The sequence below is a fragment of the Drosophila sulfurigaster genome, chromosome X (genome assembly GCF_023558435.1).
Source record: "Drosophila sulfurigaster albostrigata strain 15112-1811.04 chromosome X, ASM2355843v2, whole genome shotgun sequence".
Taxonomy (NCBI): domain Eukaryota; kingdom Metazoa; phylum Arthropoda; class Insecta; order Diptera; family Drosophilidae; genus Drosophila; species Drosophila sulfurigaster.
In genome coordinates, this window is record NC_084885.1 from 29,222,607 (window position 1) to 29,242,453 (window position 19,847).

The window sequence follows — 19,847 nt, forward strand, 5'->3', positions numbered from 1 at the left end:
AACCAAAGCCAAGAACGTAAGATAAATCCAAAACAACAAAATATTGTATCATACTCTCTCTCTCTCCGTATGCATCGTACCCTATGTATACTACACTACAATATAAAACTTAAGAAAACGAAACGAAGAAAAAAGAAAACGAAATAAAAACAAACGAGCATAACGAGATTGCGGATAGAATAAGACAGATTGTTACAAAACAAACGAAACGAATAGATTCGACTAGCACTACAAACTTTGCCACACGCTAATGCTACTCGCTACAGCGGCAGCAAACGCGCGTAACGAGTTGAGTTTCAGTTGTACATTCATTTCAATAACGGCAACAAATCGCCCGTCCCGGCTTCACTTCACAGCTCGCAACTCGCAGGCAACACTCGTTACTCGTTACTCGTTACTCGTTAACACAATGTAGTCGCTACAATTGTACACCAACGAGTAGGCAAAACAGGCTGCAGCGAGTCACTCGCTACTATTGAATAGCTATCGTTCAACGCAAGCACGCTACGAATATACTTTCCAGAGTTACTCGCTATTTATTTATAACGAGAACATGCTACATTCGTTATTTGTTGCTTGCTATCGTCATTCGTTGAACACAGTCATTTTGCTTTTGCCACGAAACCAATCACACATCCGCATCCGTGACGAGAACATCGAGTTCAACATCAACATCAACAGCAGCAAACTAATTGCATACAAAAGGCTATCTCCAAACCCCAATCCAATCCAAACAAAACAAAAACTATTCTAAAAACAAACAAAAAAACAAAACAAAAAGCAAAAAACAAAACGAAACTTTCGAACTATTTAAACTTGTGTAAACTAATTGTAAGTGGATTTTTTTTAGCTAAGCAATGCATAAACAAGAGTTAAATTTAATAATTAATTATAAACACACACTAAACTAAATACGAAAGCATAAAAACCAAAATGCAAAACCGCAACAACTGCAACCAAAAAAAAAAAAACAAACAAAAAAAAATACATAAACTATATATATTTAAATACGAAAAACCAAAAGATGTTTAACAAATTATGCCAAAAAACAGCAAAATGAACATAAATAAAACTAATAAAAGAACAACAATCAGTTTTTATTATTATTATTATAAATATTTTGTGATCAAAATTTATAAGAATGCGGTGGAGTTAGGATATCCTTTTCTCCAAAGGACATCCTATTTATATTCATGCATATATGTATGTATGTATATATTTTTGAGATCACACGACTGGATATTGAATTTTTAAGGGCGACATTCTAAATTTGCAAAGAAAACGCTAGGATACAGACATCCTTGAAAGTCCTTTAAACAGTCGAATTTCGAGGACCTTTTTTGATATTAAAAATTAGCTATATCTCAAAGGTCATTCATCCTTGCCAATTAATATCAAAATGAATGTCAAACAAACCAAAATACATCCAAATAGTACTTGTGCTTTTCAAGTTATCAAGGACTTTGTGTCCTGACAGCACCCAAGATACAATGCTTGCAGAAAAAAGCCTATATCCCGGCCATATCCTTTTTGATCCGTGCGAGTCCTGTGTCAATCGTAGCGTATTCCTTAGCACTATTATCCTGCAAAATTTGATCCCGATCGTCCTTCTGGTTCTCGAGTTATCCTGGAATTTATGATTTTTTTAATATTTCATTTGGTCAACGGAACTGAAAAATGAAAAGTGTTGGATTCAAATCGATAGCGTTTATCCTTGCGATTCTAGCAATATGTGTCCTTTGAAAATCCGACAGGATTTGGCCGAGATATAGCGAATTTTCGAAAAAAGGACCCACATTAATAGCGCCCAGGAAATAGCATATATCTGGGCCATATCCTGTCTGATCCTTGCAAATCATATGTCAAACGAAACTGCTTGCAGAGACCTACCATAGTTCCAAAGGACATTCAAATCGTCCTTGTAGTTCTCGAGTTACCCTGAAACATGAAATTTTCGTATATTTAATACAAATTTTATTGTTGTTGTTGGCCACTCGAAGTCGTCGCGAGTGGCCAAAAAGTGCCCAGTGAACAGCTGAAATACCAGGCGAACAGAAATCAGCAGCAAGCAGAAAAACAAAAAAATCACTTGGAAAATGAAATTTGTGTTGCATACTTTTAGGAAGACATGGAAAAATTTCTGACTGCCCTTGAAATACCAACGATCCTAAAAGTATGCAGCACAATTTTTTAAAAAGCAAATAAAAGCACAGCTGCGACCACGGTTGCCACTTTTGGTACAAATGTACTGGTACATTTTTTATGTGTTGGTATATTGGATCACTTTTTTTTAATTTTAGTATTAGTTTTAGTATTTAAATTTTTTATGAAATTTTATATATTGTGAATTGCAATTTGTGAAATACAAAAAATCTTTCGTGAAAAAATTTATGGTACATTTTTGCTAAAATTGGTACATTTTTTCAAAATTTTTGTACAAAAAATTGTATTGAAATGGCAACCGTGGCTGCGACAGCTGTGAGTTGACTTCTCAATATTTAAATAAACAATTGAAACGAGTGCAAAGTCCGACTGGCCAACTGATCCACAAAAGGGTTTCAAAATGCAAAGACTGGCAAATTCCACAACGGCGCCAGCATAAACATAAAGTGCAATAAGAAACACAATTTGCTTCTCTCAACTCATTTCTCAGTATGTGTATATATTTATTCAGTTGCTAAGAGAATAACTGACGATACTTCGTGATAAATATTATTATCCGAGTGTAATGTGAATTGTACTTGTTTTCTGTTGTCTAGATCTTTTCTCCTTACATTGGAGTCAGCCACTCAGGGGGAAGACAGCGCTGCAGAAAGGGCACACAGCCGATGAAGTAGGCGAGTCGATTAATCCACTTGGGTATCTGCTGGCCGCACAGTATGCGTGACATGGCGTCCGAGAAGTGATTGCAATTGTTGCTGGTCAAGTGATAGCTATTCCCTGTGAATTGATCTCCCAGTTGGTCCACAATGCGCATCACCTCGTCGCGACTGAACTGCGTGTAGCCCAGCTGAATGCTCTCGCGATAGTGGAAATGCTGTCCCAACTCAAACTCCGCAGTGCGTGGCATCATCTCAAAGATGCCCGAGGTGGAGTACATGTGGCCGCCATAAGTGTACTCTTTGCCGTACACCTGAATGCCCGTATGAAAGATTCCCAGTCCGAGGGGCACCACGAATCCGTTGACGTTGAACAGATCGTAGACATTGAGGATCACCGGCTCCCTGTTGATGTACTCATTCAATGGCAGCAGCTCATCGCAGCTGTCGCGACGTCCATTGAAGCAATTAAGCCATGGCAAGCGACTGAAGAACATATTCATCCTGTCGGTAGATTCTGATCCCCAACAGTTGTCCAGACAGTTTCGCTATTTAGCTGCTTCCTTTCTCGTATTTCAATTAGCACAATTTTGTAGTTAGATTTTGATAAAAATCAACATAGATTGTTGACATTTTACGAGAATCGAAAATAACAAAAGAAAACAAATAAATACAGCAAATGAAACTCCAAAGAATACATACTATATAGTATAGTATAGTATAGTATAGTATAGTATAGTATAGTATAGTATAGTATAGTATAGTATAGTATAGTATAGTATAGTATAGTATAGTATAGTATAGTATAGTATAGTATAGTATAGTATAGTATAGTATAGTATAGTATAGTATAGTATAGTATAGTATAGTATAGTATAGTATAGTATGTATAGTATGTATTATATATATATGTATTATATGTGTATGAATAGTATGTATTATATACGTACATATGTTCTGAATGTTGGAAGATTGAAATAATTTTAGGTGCAATGTATCTAACATATAATAAATAGATCAAGCTTCAATGTTGTACACCAGAATATTCGATAGATGGCGCCACTGAGAAAATATCAGCTGATAAACACAGCTCATTCAAATGCAAACCAAATATTAAGTTGACTCAAAGGACGCAGCTCTTTTCTCTTTTCTATTAAATGTAGTAATTAAATACTAGATTTAATATAACAAATAAATAAAATATTAAGTTGTGGAAAGTAAAAAAACTAAACCTATTGAATTAGGAAAGTATTTATTACATGTTTGCAAGCTACAAATAGAGAAATCACTACTGATATTCTTTCAATAACGTCAAATTTTAACTTCCTTAAGAAAGATACTTTATGCACTTTTGAGTAAAGATTTGCAGCGCCTAACAGAGATTAGAACCGCAAAGCGTTCGGCTATCTTCGAATTTCGAACATCCAAAAATAAACACGCTCAATTATGTGTTTTTCGGTCGAGCTCGTTTACGCATTTTTAATAGCATAGTTTTCAGGGCCAGTAAATGAAAAACTAACAAGGAAAACATAAAAAGAAAACAAACAAAATCAAATGCATATCAATGAAAATCCAAGTATACTCGCTTTGATTCTTATGTAAATCGTTGCATGCATCTTATCGATATGTATATCGATAACTGTTAAACCGTTTGCATAGAGCGCGCGTCATTTGAAAAACAAAACTCAATGTGCACATATTATTTTAATATTTTATTTTATTTGTAGGTTCTTAAACGGGTCGCTGGTTGTATACAATATGTCAGCATGTGCTTGTGTATTCATGTGTGTGTGTATCTGTGTTTTTATTTATTTTGAAACAAACGTACATTAAATTAAGAAATGTAAGGAAATATATTAAAAAAAAAAATGTATGTATGTATGTATATGTAATTGTACCATATGAAACAGCTTAGCTTCAATGCTGTATTTGTTTCTTTGTGTATATGTGTGTGTTGTTTGTGTGTTTTTTGTTGTACACGCGCTTAACCCAAAAAAAAATGTACTTGTAATTATGCTAAATTACAGCAGAAAAAAAATTGTTGTGTGACTTGTACGTTTAACTTTAGCTTTGTTTTTCATTATACATATTCACTTTAATGTTTAATTTTAATATAATTATTAAATACATATTTAGTAGTAGTAACTTTTTGTCTACTGCTGATTTTGTTGCTGTTGCTGTGGCATTTTTGCATGTCGCTTGTCGCTGAGTCGTGAGTTTTAGTTTTGTTGGAGGGTTAAAGGACGTCAACAGGACGATGATGTGTCTGTTTCGTGTTCAATTCGTTGATGAAAACCAAGCATGAGGAGAGTCGATTTAAAATTGGACACGCACGCAAATCGAGTTGACGCACACAAATGCAAACATACATATATACACATGATTGATTAATAATAAAAAGTGATAGAGATTGAAAACTAAAAGTAGTTGCTTGCATCCACATCGCTTTCCTGCAAGATATTTATCTAATATAGTGTGTTAAGTGTTATAGCTATCAACTATCAATTCTCCGCCTTCCATGTTTATTCATCTTTTCTTTTCTTTTCTTCTTTTTTGTGAAGGACGCGAAAAATGCAAAAAACGAATTCAAACAAAAAAAAAAGAAAGAACCGATTAACCAACAAAAATGTAACTAACGAATTCTGTCGTGTGTTTGTTTGCTGGACTTCAATTAGTTTAAAAGTAAGAATAAGAATAAATTTAAGCTTAGATAACTAGAGACACTATTAAAAAGATAGTTAAAAAAAAAAATTAAAGGGAGTAAACACACGTTACAATCATGCCAATAATGCCTGCAAACAGCTAACGAACGATTCTTTCACCATATATCTAAATATATAGTAATATATATATATGTGCTATATATATATATAAAGGTCGTGCTGCATTTAAATCGTGCCTGTTGTGATTCAGGCGCAGTCTCCAGGCTCCTTCAGGCTGCCCATTTTACTTGGCAAGGAACTCGGCGCTGACAGTCAAGGCCATCTTTTTGGCTGGCGGCAAATCGGCAGTGTTCTGATGAAGGAGAAGGAGAAAATGAGGATCAGTTAAGGAATCGATAGTATTCGATAGTTTACACTTACCAGATCGGAATTGTCACGTTTTGATGTGGCAGCGAGTGTGGATTTGAGTGACGACGACGTTGTGGTTGTTGTTGTTGTTTCCACGCTATTGTCGGCGGCTTCATTGTGATTGTTGTTGGTCGATGTTGACGATGTCGATGACGATGACGATGATTTGGCAGGCGCACCACCGCTGCTAATCCCCGACAACGATGAGGTCGAGTTGCTGCTATTTGTCAGCGCTGTGCTGTTGTTGACCACATCGCTACTGGAGCTGGTTGCCGTGTCCGACTCATCCGCAATGGTTATGGTTGTTGCTTTACTTGCTCCCGTGCCTGTGGCCGTTCCATTGCCAGCAGCATTGGCTGTGGCTCCAGTTGTTGCTCCAACTCCAGATCCAGATCCCGATCCAGCTCCAGCTGCACTCTCGCTGTTCTTTGCCGCATTCAGTTCAGGTTTTTGCTTCTTGCTGCTGTTGTTTGTTGTGCTCTCATCCTTTTTGGCTAACACTTCTTGGCTGCTGGCATCATTGGCTGCACCTGCAGCTGCAACTGTTGCGACTGCAGCTGTTGCTGTTGTTCCAGTGGCAGCTGTTGCTGTGGCTGCTGCAGCAGCATCGCTAGACTGCTCCTGCTCCACATTGCCAGTCTCGTCCTTGGCCGTCGATGCCTCGTACTCCTTGACAATCTGATCAAGATTGTAGCGTCGCCGATAGCTCATATAGAAGGTGCGCACATGCGCCTCCGTCTTGGTGCCAACTATTTTAGCAATCATCTGTCGAAATTGAAGAAAATTGAACTATCAGTAGATGAAATTGATAAGAGAGTGTAATAACAACCACTTACCGGAAAGTTCTTGCCGTAGTCACGTAGAGCTAACAGTGCCATGGAAATCTCATCCTGTGTCCAGCGGGCTGTGATCCGATGCTGCGTTGTGCTTGCATTGCCGGCAGCTGTTGTTGCCGCCGCTGTTGCGGTTGCACCTGCTGCGGCTGCGGCTGTTGCTTGTGTTGCACCGGCGGCTTCAGTGGCTGCCGCCATCTTTGATTCGCCGCTTTCGTCCAGATTGGCGGCGGCGGCGGCATCGCCACTGCAATCCTTCTCCAGTTGCTCCAGCATTTGCCTATTCTTTTGTATCTGTAATGGGCCGTCGGGTATTTAATCCAAATGTCAATGGAGTCGTCAGGGTGTGGATTGATTGATTAATTGTTGATGATGGGGAGTTTTGGATTGGAATGGTCAGTGATGTCGATGTCGATTGTCTCGCAGTTGTTGTTGTTGTTTTTGTTGTGATTGATGATGAATGCGATGTGTAAATAGTGTGAGTGCGAGTGAGAGAGGTAACTAACTAGCCCAATATACAAAACGCATGCAAATTAAATACAAAGCAAAAGCAAAAGCAAAAGCTGCTGCAACTCATTTCCCCCTAACCGATTACCCATATCATTCCTTCACCTCAAGTTATCGATAACTTCACTCTATCGAAGCTTGACATTCGCACATTAACGAGGCAAAGGAATTGTTGTTGCGCACCAAAAGATGGCGCTGGGCACAAGGAGAATGCGAGCGAGCGAGGGAGAGAGAGAGAGATAAAGGAGCACTACATATAACAATAACAAACAAACAAACGATAACAATGGACACCGAGGCGCTGTGTGATGAAATATGTATGTAAAATTACATTTCTTACTTCGGCCAGCAAAGCGGCAATTTTACGATCGCCTTCGGCTAAATATTCACATGGATTTTGGCAACCGGCGAGTGTTGTGAGATCATCGTGATTGATGTACATGCCACGAGGCGGCTTGCGTCTCGAGCGTTCGGCAGCCGCTGCCGTGGCGCTGTTATGCGTGGAACGTTTGGTGGGTGTGCCGGACTCCGGGCCAGAAATGGGGCGGCGATTGCCAGTGCGTCTGAGGCCAGGCAAAAGCGCACGGTGCGAATATGAATGCGTGCGTGTGTGTGTGCATGTGTATATGTGCGTGAGTTTATGCGTGTATGTGTGTTGGTACAAATGTGTGTTGTATGTGTTTGATAGCGAGACATTTTAGGCAACATTTTAGTTTCGTTCGAGGTCATAGGCGCAGAGAGAGAGAGAGAAAAGTGGGAGATAGAGAAAAACGTAGCATTAACTTTTGGGATTGAACAACTTATTTAGTTAATTTTCTTTTTCTTAGATATGCGTTTTCTTGCTTTTTAATTTCAACTTGTAATTTAATTGATTTTTGTTTTTTTGTATAATATCTACCTCCAGTGTGTTCGACAACTTTTGCACATGCGACCCAATGGCGTATCGAACAAGATGTAGCACACAACATTGCAATTTTTGCAGAAACCACCCACAACATTGCGGCGAGCGTTGCCACTGTGGTTGCCGATACCGTTGTTATCGATATCGTTCTCGTTGCCATTATCGATGGACAGACCGAAGCCTGGTACACCAAAACCGAGCATATCTTCGCCCAGGGCATTCGTATAGACGCACAATTGATCCGAGTCCAGATCGTTGTTGTTGTTGTTAGTAACGTCGCCGACGACGCTGCCAACGCCACTGCTGCTGCTGCCGCCGCCATTGCTGGAATCGGCTGTTGAATTGCTGTTGCTGTTGTTGTTGTTGCCATTGCCATTCCCATTGCTTCCTTGTGTCGTTGTTGTTATGCCAGTATTGTGACTACTGCTATTGCTGTTGTTGCTACTGTTGTTGTTGTTGTTCATGGTGGAATTGTTGTTGTTAGCCCTCTGCCCAGCCAAAATTAATTTGTCGTTGGGGTCATTTTTGATGTAGTTGTTGTAGTTTGTGGTTGAGGTGGTTGTTGTTGTGGTTATTAGTGCCAACGCAGTCAGTCGCAAAAATAGCAGCAGCGCAGCAAGCGAAGTTTAATTTCAATTTTTCAAATTTTTCAGTTTTTTTTTTGGTTTGTTTTTAAATTACATTTTTGTTTTTGGTTTCGGACAGATTTTGTATGTATATTTTGTGTGGTTGGTTTTTTGGTATTTGTCAGTTAAATGCAAAGAGAAGAGAAAAAAAAACGAATTGTTGTTGTTGCTTTAGTTGATCACTTTGGTAACACTTAAGAGATAGAGTAGGTAGAAGTATTTCTTGATCTTGAAATGTTCTTGTTGTTCATTGTACTTTTTGGTTCTTGTGGTTCTTGTTGTTGTTGTTCTTGCATGGGACTTCGAATTCGAATTCGAGTTCGAATTGTTTGCACTTTGTGACGGCTACCGCGTTCCCACCGCACCGCACCCCCACACAGCACATTCGCCACCCACCTTCTACGAAGATCAAACAAAATGCAACTCTCTTTACATGTGCTTCTTACTTATGTATGTATGTATGTATTTTCCTCCTCGCATCTTGTTTTCTTGTTATTCTTTACTTAATTGATTTTTAAGCTCGCGCTCTGCTGCTTTTTCGACTTGGAAGCGCATGAATACACATATGGGCAAAGTGTGTGCATGTGTGTGTGTCTGTGTAAGTGTAATGTAGTTTGTGTATGTGTGTGTGTAGTGTAGTCTAGTTTAGAGTGGGAGTTGTTGTTGTACTTGTTAATTGAAAGAAGGGAATTGCTTTCTAACGGGCCAAATAGTCAATATGACAATATACTTACACATACATACACATGTATATACTGTATGTGCATGCACACAAATATATCGACAATCATTTATTTTAAAATTATCTCTCTCTCAGATACACACTTTTGCTCTCTCTCTCTCTCTCTCGCACTCTTTTAGGTTATCTTTTAAAAAATGGATTAGCAATTGCATGTGTATGAGTTTACATGTATGTGTGTGTGTACTTAAAATAAAATATCCAAATTCCACCATAAATCCAAAATAAAAACTGAAATGTTAGCTTGCGATTATCTGAAAAGTAACCAGTGCTCACAGCGAGTAAGTAAAAGGATGAAAGTAACGAGTACACGAGCAACGAATGAACGAAACTAGAAGTCGAAAGAAAATCAAAAACATTTATCTAGAGGATAAGGACCAAACGCAACGAGTGAGCAAAGCAACAAAATTGTAACGAGTCGCACAAGTGAAGCTCAGCGATTCGCTAGAAATTTTTATAGTTTCGAGTTTGGGGGGTGTGTAAAGAGTTGTTCAGGCTAGATTCGAAAACGAAGCTGATATAGGGAATCATACTAAAAATAATAGTAATAATATAACAATAAGACGAATAACAATAATTGTAATTATAATAGCAATATCAATAAATTTAACGAGTAATACTACAATAGGCATGTGTTATGTATTAGTTATGGAATTTATCATTAGTAATGTGATAATACTACATCTAGCAGGAGTGTATAAATTGTTTGAGAGTATGTATATGTGTATGTGTGTGGGTATGTATGAGTCTGGGATTGGGACGATGATGAAATGATGAAGGATTCGAAATAGTTGAATAGTATCTTTGCTGTCTATGTTCGTTTTGGGTTAGTCAGATAAAGTAAAGTTAAAAAGTACTATGTTTATGGGATTCGATTCTAGGCCCAAATATATGAAAAGTATTGATTCTCCTTTCTCTCTGACTCACTCTCTCTCTCTCTTTCTCGCTCTCTTCTCATCTCGTTTATTTTTAGGAATAAGAAACACATGTAAATTGTTGGTTTTTGTTTAATCTTCTTGCAAACAAGATATGAAATTTATTAGCATTATGTGTAGGAGTGTTTGTATGCGTGTGTGTGTGATTATGTGTGTATTGATTATCATCAGCATTATCATTATTATTATCGCTCTCTCAATATAGTATATATTTCGTATAACTATTAGTATATGTATAATTTGGGATATATACTGTTGTGGTTCGTTTCATTTTACTTTAACACATCAACGCATTAATTTAGTACTCGATTTTTTGTTTTATAAATTACTAGAATATATGTATATTCTATTATAATACTCGCTTATTTTTTTTTTTTGTTTTTTTGTAAAAAAATATATATATACTATATATATGCTATATATTATCTATGTGTAATCTATATAAATAAAGAACAAAAAGTCTCTTTGCCTTACGTCTAGTGTCACGCTGGATTGATTTTTAGCTTTTTCTTTCATTTCTTTTTTCTTTTCTTGAAGTTTTAACATTTATATTTCACAATAATAATAATAAAAAAAACAAAAATAAAAAAAACAGAGACAAACCAGATAATGCAGCAGATCGATCTTGATCGTCATGGTAATTAAATACATAGCTTTCGCTTCTCCTTTGATACGTGTGCAAGTATGTTTCTAGTTTATGTAAGTCTTAAGGATGCTGTCAATGTTTTGGTATTGGCATTTAATACAAACGATATAACTACTTGTGTGTGTGTGTGTGTGTGTTGTGTTTATATATGTCTATTCGTGTGCGTGTATGTGTGTACGTGTGTGTGTGAGTGTGAGGAGTGTTTAGAGTTTAAGTTCTTATGAGAGGTATGCAGGCACGGCGATTATCTGAAAAAATAACGAACCAGATTTTATACTATATTTCTAGATCTATATCGGGCTTGAGAGCACCCGCGACTTACTTTACTTAGCTAAACGAACCACTCTAATCCACACCAAAAAAAATGCTAATAAAACCAGCTCCCCAAAAGCAGTTACGATTAGATTCACTTATAACTATCTCTAAATTACTAGATACTAGATGATGATGCATACTTATGTAATTTGTGTGTGTGTGTGTGTTATTAGCGAAACCTTAAGACTCCTTAGACAACTTACTTTTAGTTTACATACATATATTTAGTAGGTATATGAAAATCAGTCGGACATTGTCGGATCCACAAAAAATACTATCGTTATCGTACAAATATGTATAACATTTGATTATTTCCCTTTGCTACTCATAACAACTATGCCCTGTGTATATATATCGCTTATTTGCTTAAACGTTTGTCATAAATCGTTTTAACCGAGGTAATGAACCCCAAAAAAAATATTAGTCATATAATGACTGCATCGCTTCAAAGTTTACATTTGTTTTCCCGTGTTTTACAGAATAACATTTTAAGCATTTTTAGCATTTTAACATGACAATGTTTTAGTCATTAAGCGATATACACCTTAGAATAGTTTATTTTACAAGTATCGTAAGTATTATCCCTAACATTGTGTTTGTTTTCATTGGCATGTTGTGGAGATGTTGTTGTTGTGAGTGTAAAATATGTCTACAATTTAACAATTTGTCGCTTGTGATGTGTTCAATAAATGTGCAACATCAATACAAATACTTTTCCACACACACAGGCACACAGACAATCACAATCACACGTTTCATGCATTAATAAAAGTGAATACAATTAATATTTTGATAAGTTACTGAAGCTGTTTGCTTATTAACATTTTCGACTCCTTGCCCAGCAAGAAGAGACTACATATATAATTACTTATCAATTTAAATACATATTTACTGCCACAAATTCGCTTAGCTTCCAGACAAAAAAAATAAACAAAAAACAAACTTAAAAACGAACGAAAAAGAATTGTGTTCGTTAAGCGAGCTACATTTGTTTCGTTATTAACAAAATTACTTTCAGATATTCAATTTTCTTGAAGCCTGCGACATATTCTTAAGTTATAGGCTTACAACGATATAAAGTTGATATTTTGGTTGCTATTTGTCATTTAGTAATGGGCGTGGCAGTAACCTCCCAGCAATACCTGGTACTCAATAGACCAAATTCCTTAAGTGAATCTCTCTACATGAGTGTGATTGGTACATTTACTGTGCGTGTCTGTGAGATGTGTGTGTGTGTGTGTGTGCAGAAAGTATATGCTTGAAAGTCTTTATGGGTGTGCGTGTGTGTGTGTGTGTGTTTATGGAGATCTCTTTGCTGATGATGTGAGCTATGTGATGATATTTAGCATGGTGTATTATGGTTTATGTGCTGTTGAGGATGACGGTTGGCGGGAGTTTGGTGATGGATGGAGATTCTTGCTTAGTCTCTTTTTCGATTCTAGTTGTTGTTGTTGCTGTTGTTGTTGTGGTTGTTGTTGGTTTTGATGTTGTGTTTCGTGTCTATGTGTAGTGTGTAGCTCTAACTTTTAACTGATAGTAATTACCTTGTCATCGTTATCAGATTCCTCATTGCTGCCCACTTCGCTGCCATTCTCGGAGCCCTCCTTGACGGCCGCCTTGATGATCTTCTCCTGACGATCCATGGCACTGCTGCGATGGCGTGTCTTTTTCCACGAATAATAGTACTTGACCAGGCTGGCTATCGATTTATCCGGCAGCTATTGGCACACGTATTCATAAAACAACAATTAGTGGACATTATCAATATCAATTTCAATATAACTATGTTTCTTACCATCTGACGTATGCGATGGAAACTCTTGCCGTGAAACTGAAATGCCTGCTCGAAGAGCACTTTGTCCTCGGTGGTCCATTCGTCGGGGAACGGCGTAAAATTGGCCAAATCCATGACGGCACGCTCCAGATCATGCTTATGCCAGAATAACATGCCCAACGCTTGCTCCCCATTGTAACCGTACTTTTCCTTGGCCACCGAAATGTATTCCTCAACTATTTACAAATACATAGAGATTGTTGTTAAGCGTGTTTAAAGGAAATGTGGAAACAGCAAACGTACGTTTCATATCCGGTATCTCTTTGGTGGGCGACCACACCAGCAAGGCGCGTTCATTCATCAGCTCGGGACGACGATCGGGTTCAGCCACCAGCTGTGGACACACCGCCTGATAATCGCGACCCACGCGTATTTTCTCTGCAATGCCAAATGGGAGGTATTAATATCAAGAGGATCTTCAATTGAAATGTTTAAAACTTACCCTCGTATTCCGACTGCTTGGCTTTGGATTTGCCATTTCGCTTTGTTGCTGCAACAGGGATAAGTTTGTTAAATATATTTGATGGAGTTATTTATGCGCACATCACACTCACAATTGTCATCGTCTGAACTTTCCGGTGTGCCCGCACCCGGTGCGGCTGTTGCCTTGTCATTAGCTGTGGCATTGTTACCAACATGGCCACCTACACCAACTCCGCCACCACCGCCGCCGCCACCGCCTCCGATGCCGCCCGAGGCGTTATGAGCATTGGCAGCGCCTCCGACGCCGCCAGCGCCGCCGCCACCAGCGTTTGAGTGCGTATTGGGGCTGGGTCCACGTGAGCGGCGGCCATTGCGCACAATGTCGCCGGTGTTGCGCTCGGACAACACCATTTTGTCGCGTATGAGCTGAGCGCGTTTATTTTGCTTCTCCAGTGTGATGCCTTTTTATTTCACGCCTGCTACCGTGTCAAAAAGAAGCCGTCGAGTACAACTGCAAACTGCAAAGCAAAAAAAAAAAAAGAAACATACATTCATATGTATACACACACACACACACACACACATAATGCAATCAAAATGCTGCTAGTTCATTAGAAACTCTTCTAACTTCACACATACAAACTCACACAATAACTACACAACACAACACAAAACTACACTACACTACAAATCAGCACAGAATAGGAGAGAGAAAAGAAGAGGAAGAAGAAAAATTGTATTAAATAGAAACTCGGCAGCGTTCGCAGCGCAGCATTCGAGTGTAGTAGGCAAACAGCAAACGAGTCGCACTTTTGCCGACAACGAGCGTCGTAGTGTGCTGTCAAACAGCGTTTTATATGTGTGTATTGGTGTGTACTGCTTGCATGGCTGTTGCGGCTGTATGCGTACGCGAGAGTATGCGTGCATGCGTGTGCGTGTTCGTTCCTGTGTGCGTGTGTATGTGTGTCCGCTGCTGTTGGTCAAAGCAGCTGAGAGAAGAGATGCATAGGCAAAGTGCACATTTTTCCCAACGCCACCCAAAAAATGGCAATCTCGTCCAGCGCTTACCTTAAATGCAGTCCGTAGCAGCAACCAAGAGGCGAATGAATAAAGCAAGAAAGAAAAAGGAAAGACGCGCGTTCCCGAGAGCAGCGCCTCACAAAAGAAATACGCGGGTATGAGCTGCGCTGTTGTTGCTGCGACGGCTGCTTTCGCTTATGTATTTACACAATTTAAAAAACCAATTACAACACGCAGCAGAAGCGGCCAACGTTACATTTAGACATTTGGCAGCAGCGCGTTTGCAACTTGGTTGAGTTTATGGTTTTTTTTTTAATTTTTTGGAAACGGAGGACGCAAGCACAACGGCCAAGGCGACAACGGGGTTGTTGCGCGCAGGTAACTAAAACCTAAACTGAAACGCGAAAAAAAATCTCGCGTACGACAATTCGACATTGGCCGTTCACAGCACACTTTTGCCGATAACAACCGCTGTGTAGCTTTGTCTGTCGTTGGGTCCGTATATTTTTACTGTATGGCTTAATTGCACACTTAATTAATTACCTTGTTTGCAATTACAGATATTAGATCGTCACAATTATACACAGTTAACAAATATTAATTTATATTTTGTATAAATCGCATTAAAATCCACACAAGAGCCGAAATTAATTTAAACTGTGGCTGTAACACGCAGAGTTGTAAAAGACATTATCGATATACTGTGGAGTGCCATAACGATAAGTTTTGGTGCTTGGTGATGCCAATATCAATATTCTTTCAAACAAATTTAATTGTCTTTATTGTCAAACCAAATATTGCTTGTATTTCTCTTTTTGAAAAATATTACTTGAAAAATTTTCGTTGATTTGCTTTATTTAGAATGAAAAAACCACACATTTTTCACAAAAATTTAATGTAATCGTTGCCAGACCAATTGAATAATGTGTGGGCACTCGCAATTGAATACAAATTTTATATATTACTAGCAACAACAATTGCAGATAAAAATATAACAAAAAAAACGCGTTTATAGTCAAGTGATGAAATAATTGTTGGAGATTATCCATAAAAAACCAATGATATATATTTTTGTACATGTGGAAATCGATTAGTGGGGCAACACTGGCCGCCGCCGACGACGACTACAACTGCCGCGATAGACATAACGTGCGTGTATCGGTGTCGACTCTTCTTCAGTTCTTCAGTTTTCCGCTAGGTGGCGATACGGCGGGCGCAAAGTAAAGTCTCAGACGTGCGAGTGGTCGAATTTTTTCTATACGTGAAATAACCAAGTGCAAATATCAAACGCAACGCAATGGCTGCTAGATTTATACAGAAAATTGTAAGAATCCCAAAGGACACTAGCCTAGTTATATATTATAGTGCTTCCCAGCATAAATCATAGGCAAACAATGTGCCGCGAATGACTTAATAAGAAAAAAAACTCAACTTCTTCGCCCCCCCCGTCACCCGCTGTTTCCAACACAGACCAGCAGCGTTTCCTCGATTGATTACGTGCTGTGGGGGAAAAAGAATAATGTTGATTTCCAAACACTAACATCAATGATTTTGTTTTTCCGCAACTGCCCTTTTTAAAACCCCAAATAACAACAACAACCAACCAACCAACCAACCATCAACGTGCAAACATCAAACACAACCAACACACCAACAACAACACGTTACGCAAAAAATTTGCAGCTAAAACAATTGGGTTTAAATGCTGCGCGTGATGCGGCGACAGCGACCGAGTCAACGGCCTTGGCCGGAGCGACACTTCAAGCCAAGGTTCGTGCAGCAGCCTAATCAACAAGAACAGCATATTAAGCATCAACACCCACAAAAAAAAAAAAAAAAACAAGGAGACAGCGCAAGAACAATTTGAAAAAATCAAACTGCTCCTTTTACATAACACACACACGACACGAAGAAGAATCGGCCTCTCATTTTTGATCGTCCGTCCGTTCGTCGTCCCCCTATCTCTTGATCGCATTTAATCAGATTTGGAAGCGACGAGTGGGCCATATATAATAAATTAATTATACTTCGTTATGCGTTATCACTGCGCCACTTTGCACGGATTGCATAAAAAGTACTGGCAACCCTTTTATTGCCTGTCAGACGCGCGCTCTAACCTCAACAATAAGCCAGAACGAGAACGAGAACGAGAACACGACGAACGCAATGCAGCTGTGTGTGTTGCTCTGCTAGCGCCGTCGCCTCCTCCTGCGTTGCGTTTGTTTTGCATGTGAGGCCAGATGATGTCTCTTATGTAACTAATCAGCCAGTCGAGTCGTCGGGCAGCCATCTGGCGACATAAATGCGTATTTGTGCTTGTAATTGTAATTGTAGTTAGTAGCTACTGTTGTTATTGGTGTTGCGTGTCAACTGTTTGTTCGTTTATTGTATTGTTTTCTTAGCTTTTGCATTTGTTGTCTTGTTGTCTTGCAGGTGAACACAACGCCCGCGGCTGCCCGTGCCTATTCATCCGGCAACAAAAAGGTGACACTCATACCCGGCGATGGCATTGGTCCCGAGATCTCTGCCGCCGTGCAAAAGATTTTCACTGCCGCCAATGTGCCCATCGAGTGGGAGGCTGTCGATGTGACGCCTGTTCGTGTAAGTGAATATCGTTTTTTTTTTGGGTTTTTTAATTAGCCATTTCAAAAGTTGGCGCACTAACTAGGCACTAACTAGTTTAGTGTGACCAGCTGATAGCAATCGATATTGTGAAGAAAGCATGTGATTGATTTGCCAACTAATTATGCTTAGGTGGCAACGCCACGCGGCATTTAAAACTTGCTTTGAAATTGAGTTTGAATTTGTATGTGTGTGTGTTTTTTTTATGTAGGGTCCCGATGGTAAATTTGGCATACCCCAGGCTGCCATTGATTCGGTGAACACGAACAAGATTGGCCTCAAGGGTCCACTGATGACACCCGTGGGCAAGGGACATCGCTCGCTCAACTTGGCCCTGCGTAAGGAGTTCAATCTGTATGCCAATGTGCGTCCCTGCCGCAGCTTGGAGGGCTATAAGACCCTCTACGACGATGTCGATGTGGTGACCATTCGCGAGAACACCGAGGGCGAGTACTCGGGCATTGAGCACGAGATTGTTGACGGTGTGGTGCAGAGCATCAAGCTGATCACCGAGGAGGCCTCCAAGCGTGTGGCCGAATACGCCTTCCAATATGCCAAGAACAACAATCGCAAGAAGGTCACCGTTGTCCACAAGGCCAACATTATGTAAGCAGAGTGCAAGCAGGTGTAGCAATCTCTTATCCAATAACTCTTCTTACTTCATTTGTTTAGGCGCATGTCCGATGGCCTGTTTCTGCGTTGTGTGCGCGACATGGCGCAAAAGTACCCGGAAATTCAGTTTGAGGAGCGTTACTTGGATACCGTGTGCCTCAACATGGTGCAGAACCCAGGCAAATACGATGTGCTGGTAAGTTGAGCTTTTTGTAGTCACAAAAAACCCATTCCTCACACATCTTTCTGTATCTGCAGGTGATGCCCAATCTGTATGGTGATATTCTGTCTGATATGTGCGCCGGTCTGGTTGGCGGTTTGGGCCTGACGCCATCGGGCAACATGGGACTGAACGGTGCTCTGTTCGAGTCTGTGCACGGCACTGCGCCCGATATTGCTGGCAAGGATCTGGCCAATCCCACGGCGCTGCTGCTCTCCGCTGTGATGATGTTGCGTCACATGGAGCTCAATTCGCATGCCGATAAAATTGAGCGTGCCGCCTTCGAGACCATCAAGGAGGGCAAATATCTGACCGGTGATCTCGGCGGTCGTGCCAAGTGCTCCGAGTTCACGAACGAGATCTGCGCCAAGCTCTAAGCACGAACACCATGCAACTAATAAATGTCGCAACTGCAGAGTGTTCCACATTGGGAGCCGCAACAACAACAATGACATTATTGGACACTCTTGCGCCTCAAACCAAAAAAAAAAAGGAAGAAAAATGATAATAGCAACAAAGAAAACAAGAAAGCTACAACAACTAGCAACCAATACAACAACAACAACAACAACTAGCAACCAACACAACAACAACAACAACAACTACAACACTCAAATTAAGCCGACAGTTTCTAATGTGTGTGTTTTTTTTTTTATTTAGTTAAATTTAAATTTATGCAAAAGAGAACCCAAAGTATTTTTATGTTCGAATACTTAAATTAAACAAAAGAATGAAAGAATTATGCAATCAGTTAACAATTTGCTGAGGTCCAAAATTGATATTGTTAACAAGAAAGTAAAGTATTTATTTGTCGCCATCCTGATGAACCAATAATACTACTTAATTATTATTATTGTTTATTATTGAAAATACACGCTTGCATGTATATCAAAACCAAAACAAACAAACAAACAAAAAAAGTATGCCAACAAAAGTAATTGTAATTATTTATTAATTGTTTAGAAATTATGCCCTCCCATTAAAACCCCTCCTCACAAAAAAAAACCAAACAAAACAAACAAAAAAAAAAACAAGAAAACAAAAATGTCAAATTAAGCCCAACACAAAAGTAATTGAATTAATTAAACAACAACAAGAACAACAACCATTGTTAGAATCAAAGTCAAGCCGCAATAATGTTGAGTGCAAAAAGGAAAATGGTTACAATAATAATAATAAATAACAATAAAGAAAAACAACAAATTATTAAACGATGATAATGCTGATGAGATGATGATGATGATGATGATGTGAATTGAACTATTTAAATTGTATGCAATTGTTATTGATAATTAAGCGATTAACGATTAACGAATGTAATAATTTTGCAACAAAGAATAGTGCAAGCAACAAAACAAAACACAAAATGTCATGCAATTGTTGAAAACTCAATAAAAAACAAACAAACAAACATTGTAAACTTACGTAATTGTTGTAAGCGAAAGCAGAGCAGAAAGATAACATAGTTAAACAGGATTGCAATTATCAATTGCTTTATTCGATGTGTGTGTGCTGAAAGTGTAATAACAATAACAGCTTGTATGTGTATGTAATCCCCCCCCCCCCCATCCTTCTCCTTCTCCTACCCCTTCTTCGTTCTAATCTAAGATGGTGTGTAATCAATGTTCTTCATGGGCACCAAATGTCGTCCCAATGCGGCGCATTCCAACAGCGTGCGACCATCGAGCACATAGATGTAATTGGGATTGACAAAGAAGACGACC

The 19,847-nt window shown here is 39.0% G+C and overlaps 3 protein-coding genes and 1 long non-coding RNA gene across 9 annotated transcripts; 1 reads left to right on the forward strand and 3 right to left on the reverse strand.

The window, feature by feature from the left end:
• Nucleotides 1–2,736: 2,736 nt before the first annotated feature.
• LOC133847364 (deubiquitinase DESI2) lies at nt 2,737–3,486 on the reverse strand. The gene has a single exon (XM_062282350.1). The coding sequence runs from the start codon at nt 3,320–3,322 to the stop codon at nt 2,771–2,773; it is 552 nt and encodes a 183-aa protein (XP_062138334.1). The 5' UTR covers nt 3,323–3,486; the 3' UTR covers nt 2,737–2,770.
• Nucleotides 3,487–4,888: 1,402 nt separating this feature from the next.
• On the reverse strand, nt 4,889–15,360 carry LOC133847355 (REST corepressor). Of its 5 annotated transcripts, none has more exons than XM_062282334.1 (11): nt 15,213–15,360; nt 13,781–14,167; nt 13,669–13,716; nt 13,470–13,604; nt 13,188–13,402; nt 12,937–13,110; nt 8,129–8,619; nt 7,562–7,793; nt 6,727–7,017; nt 5,903–6,655; nt 4,889–5,834 (listed from the first exon to the last, which is right to left on the reverse strand). In XM_062282334.1, exons 2-11 carry the CDS (start codon nt 14,058–14,060, stop codon nt 5,766–5,768), a joined length of 2,688 nt encoding a protein of 895 aa, XP_062138318.1. In that variant the 5' UTR covers nt 14,061–14,167; nt 15,213–15,360; the 3' UTR covers nt 4,889–5,765. The 5 variants fall into 5 exon arrangements, with proteins under 5 accessions (XP_062138318.1, XP_062138317.1, XP_062138319.1 ...); XM_062282333.1 differs by lacking the exon at nt 15,213–15,360 and adding an exon at nt 14,718–15,070; XM_062282335.1 differs by lacking the exon at nt 15,213–15,360 and adding an exon at nt 14,718–15,069 and having other exon boundaries at nt 7,571–7,793.
• Nucleotides 15,361–15,833: 473 nt separating this feature from the next.
• Nucleotides 15,834–19,168, forward strand: LOC133847361 (probable isocitrate dehydrogenase [NAD] subunit alpha, mitochondrial). Of its 2 annotated transcripts, XM_062282344.1 has the most exons (6): nt 15,842–15,993; nt 16,353–16,439; nt 17,103–17,270; nt 17,503–17,897; nt 17,964–18,099; nt 18,162–19,168. In XM_062282344.1, the coding sequence occupies exons 1-6, from the start codon at nt 15,967–15,969 to the stop codon at nt 18,498–18,500; spliced, it is 1,152 nt and encodes a 383-aa protein (XP_062138328.1). In that variant the 5' UTR covers nt 15,842–15,966; the 3' UTR covers nt 18,501–19,168. The 2 variants fall into 2 exon arrangements, with proteins under 2 accessions (XP_062138330.1, XP_062138328.1); XM_062282346.1 differs by lacking the exon at nt 16,353–16,439 and having other exon boundaries at nt 15,834–15,993.
• Nucleotides 18,501–19,536, reverse strand: LOC133847372 (uncharacterized). Its single transcript, XR_009895160.1, has 2 exons — nt 18,735–19,536; nt 18,501–18,694 (listed from the first exon to the last, which is right to left on the reverse strand). It is a non-coding gene; the product is annotated as an uncharacterized LOC133847372 (long non-coding RNA).
• Nucleotides 19,537–19,847: the final 311 nt, after the last annotated feature.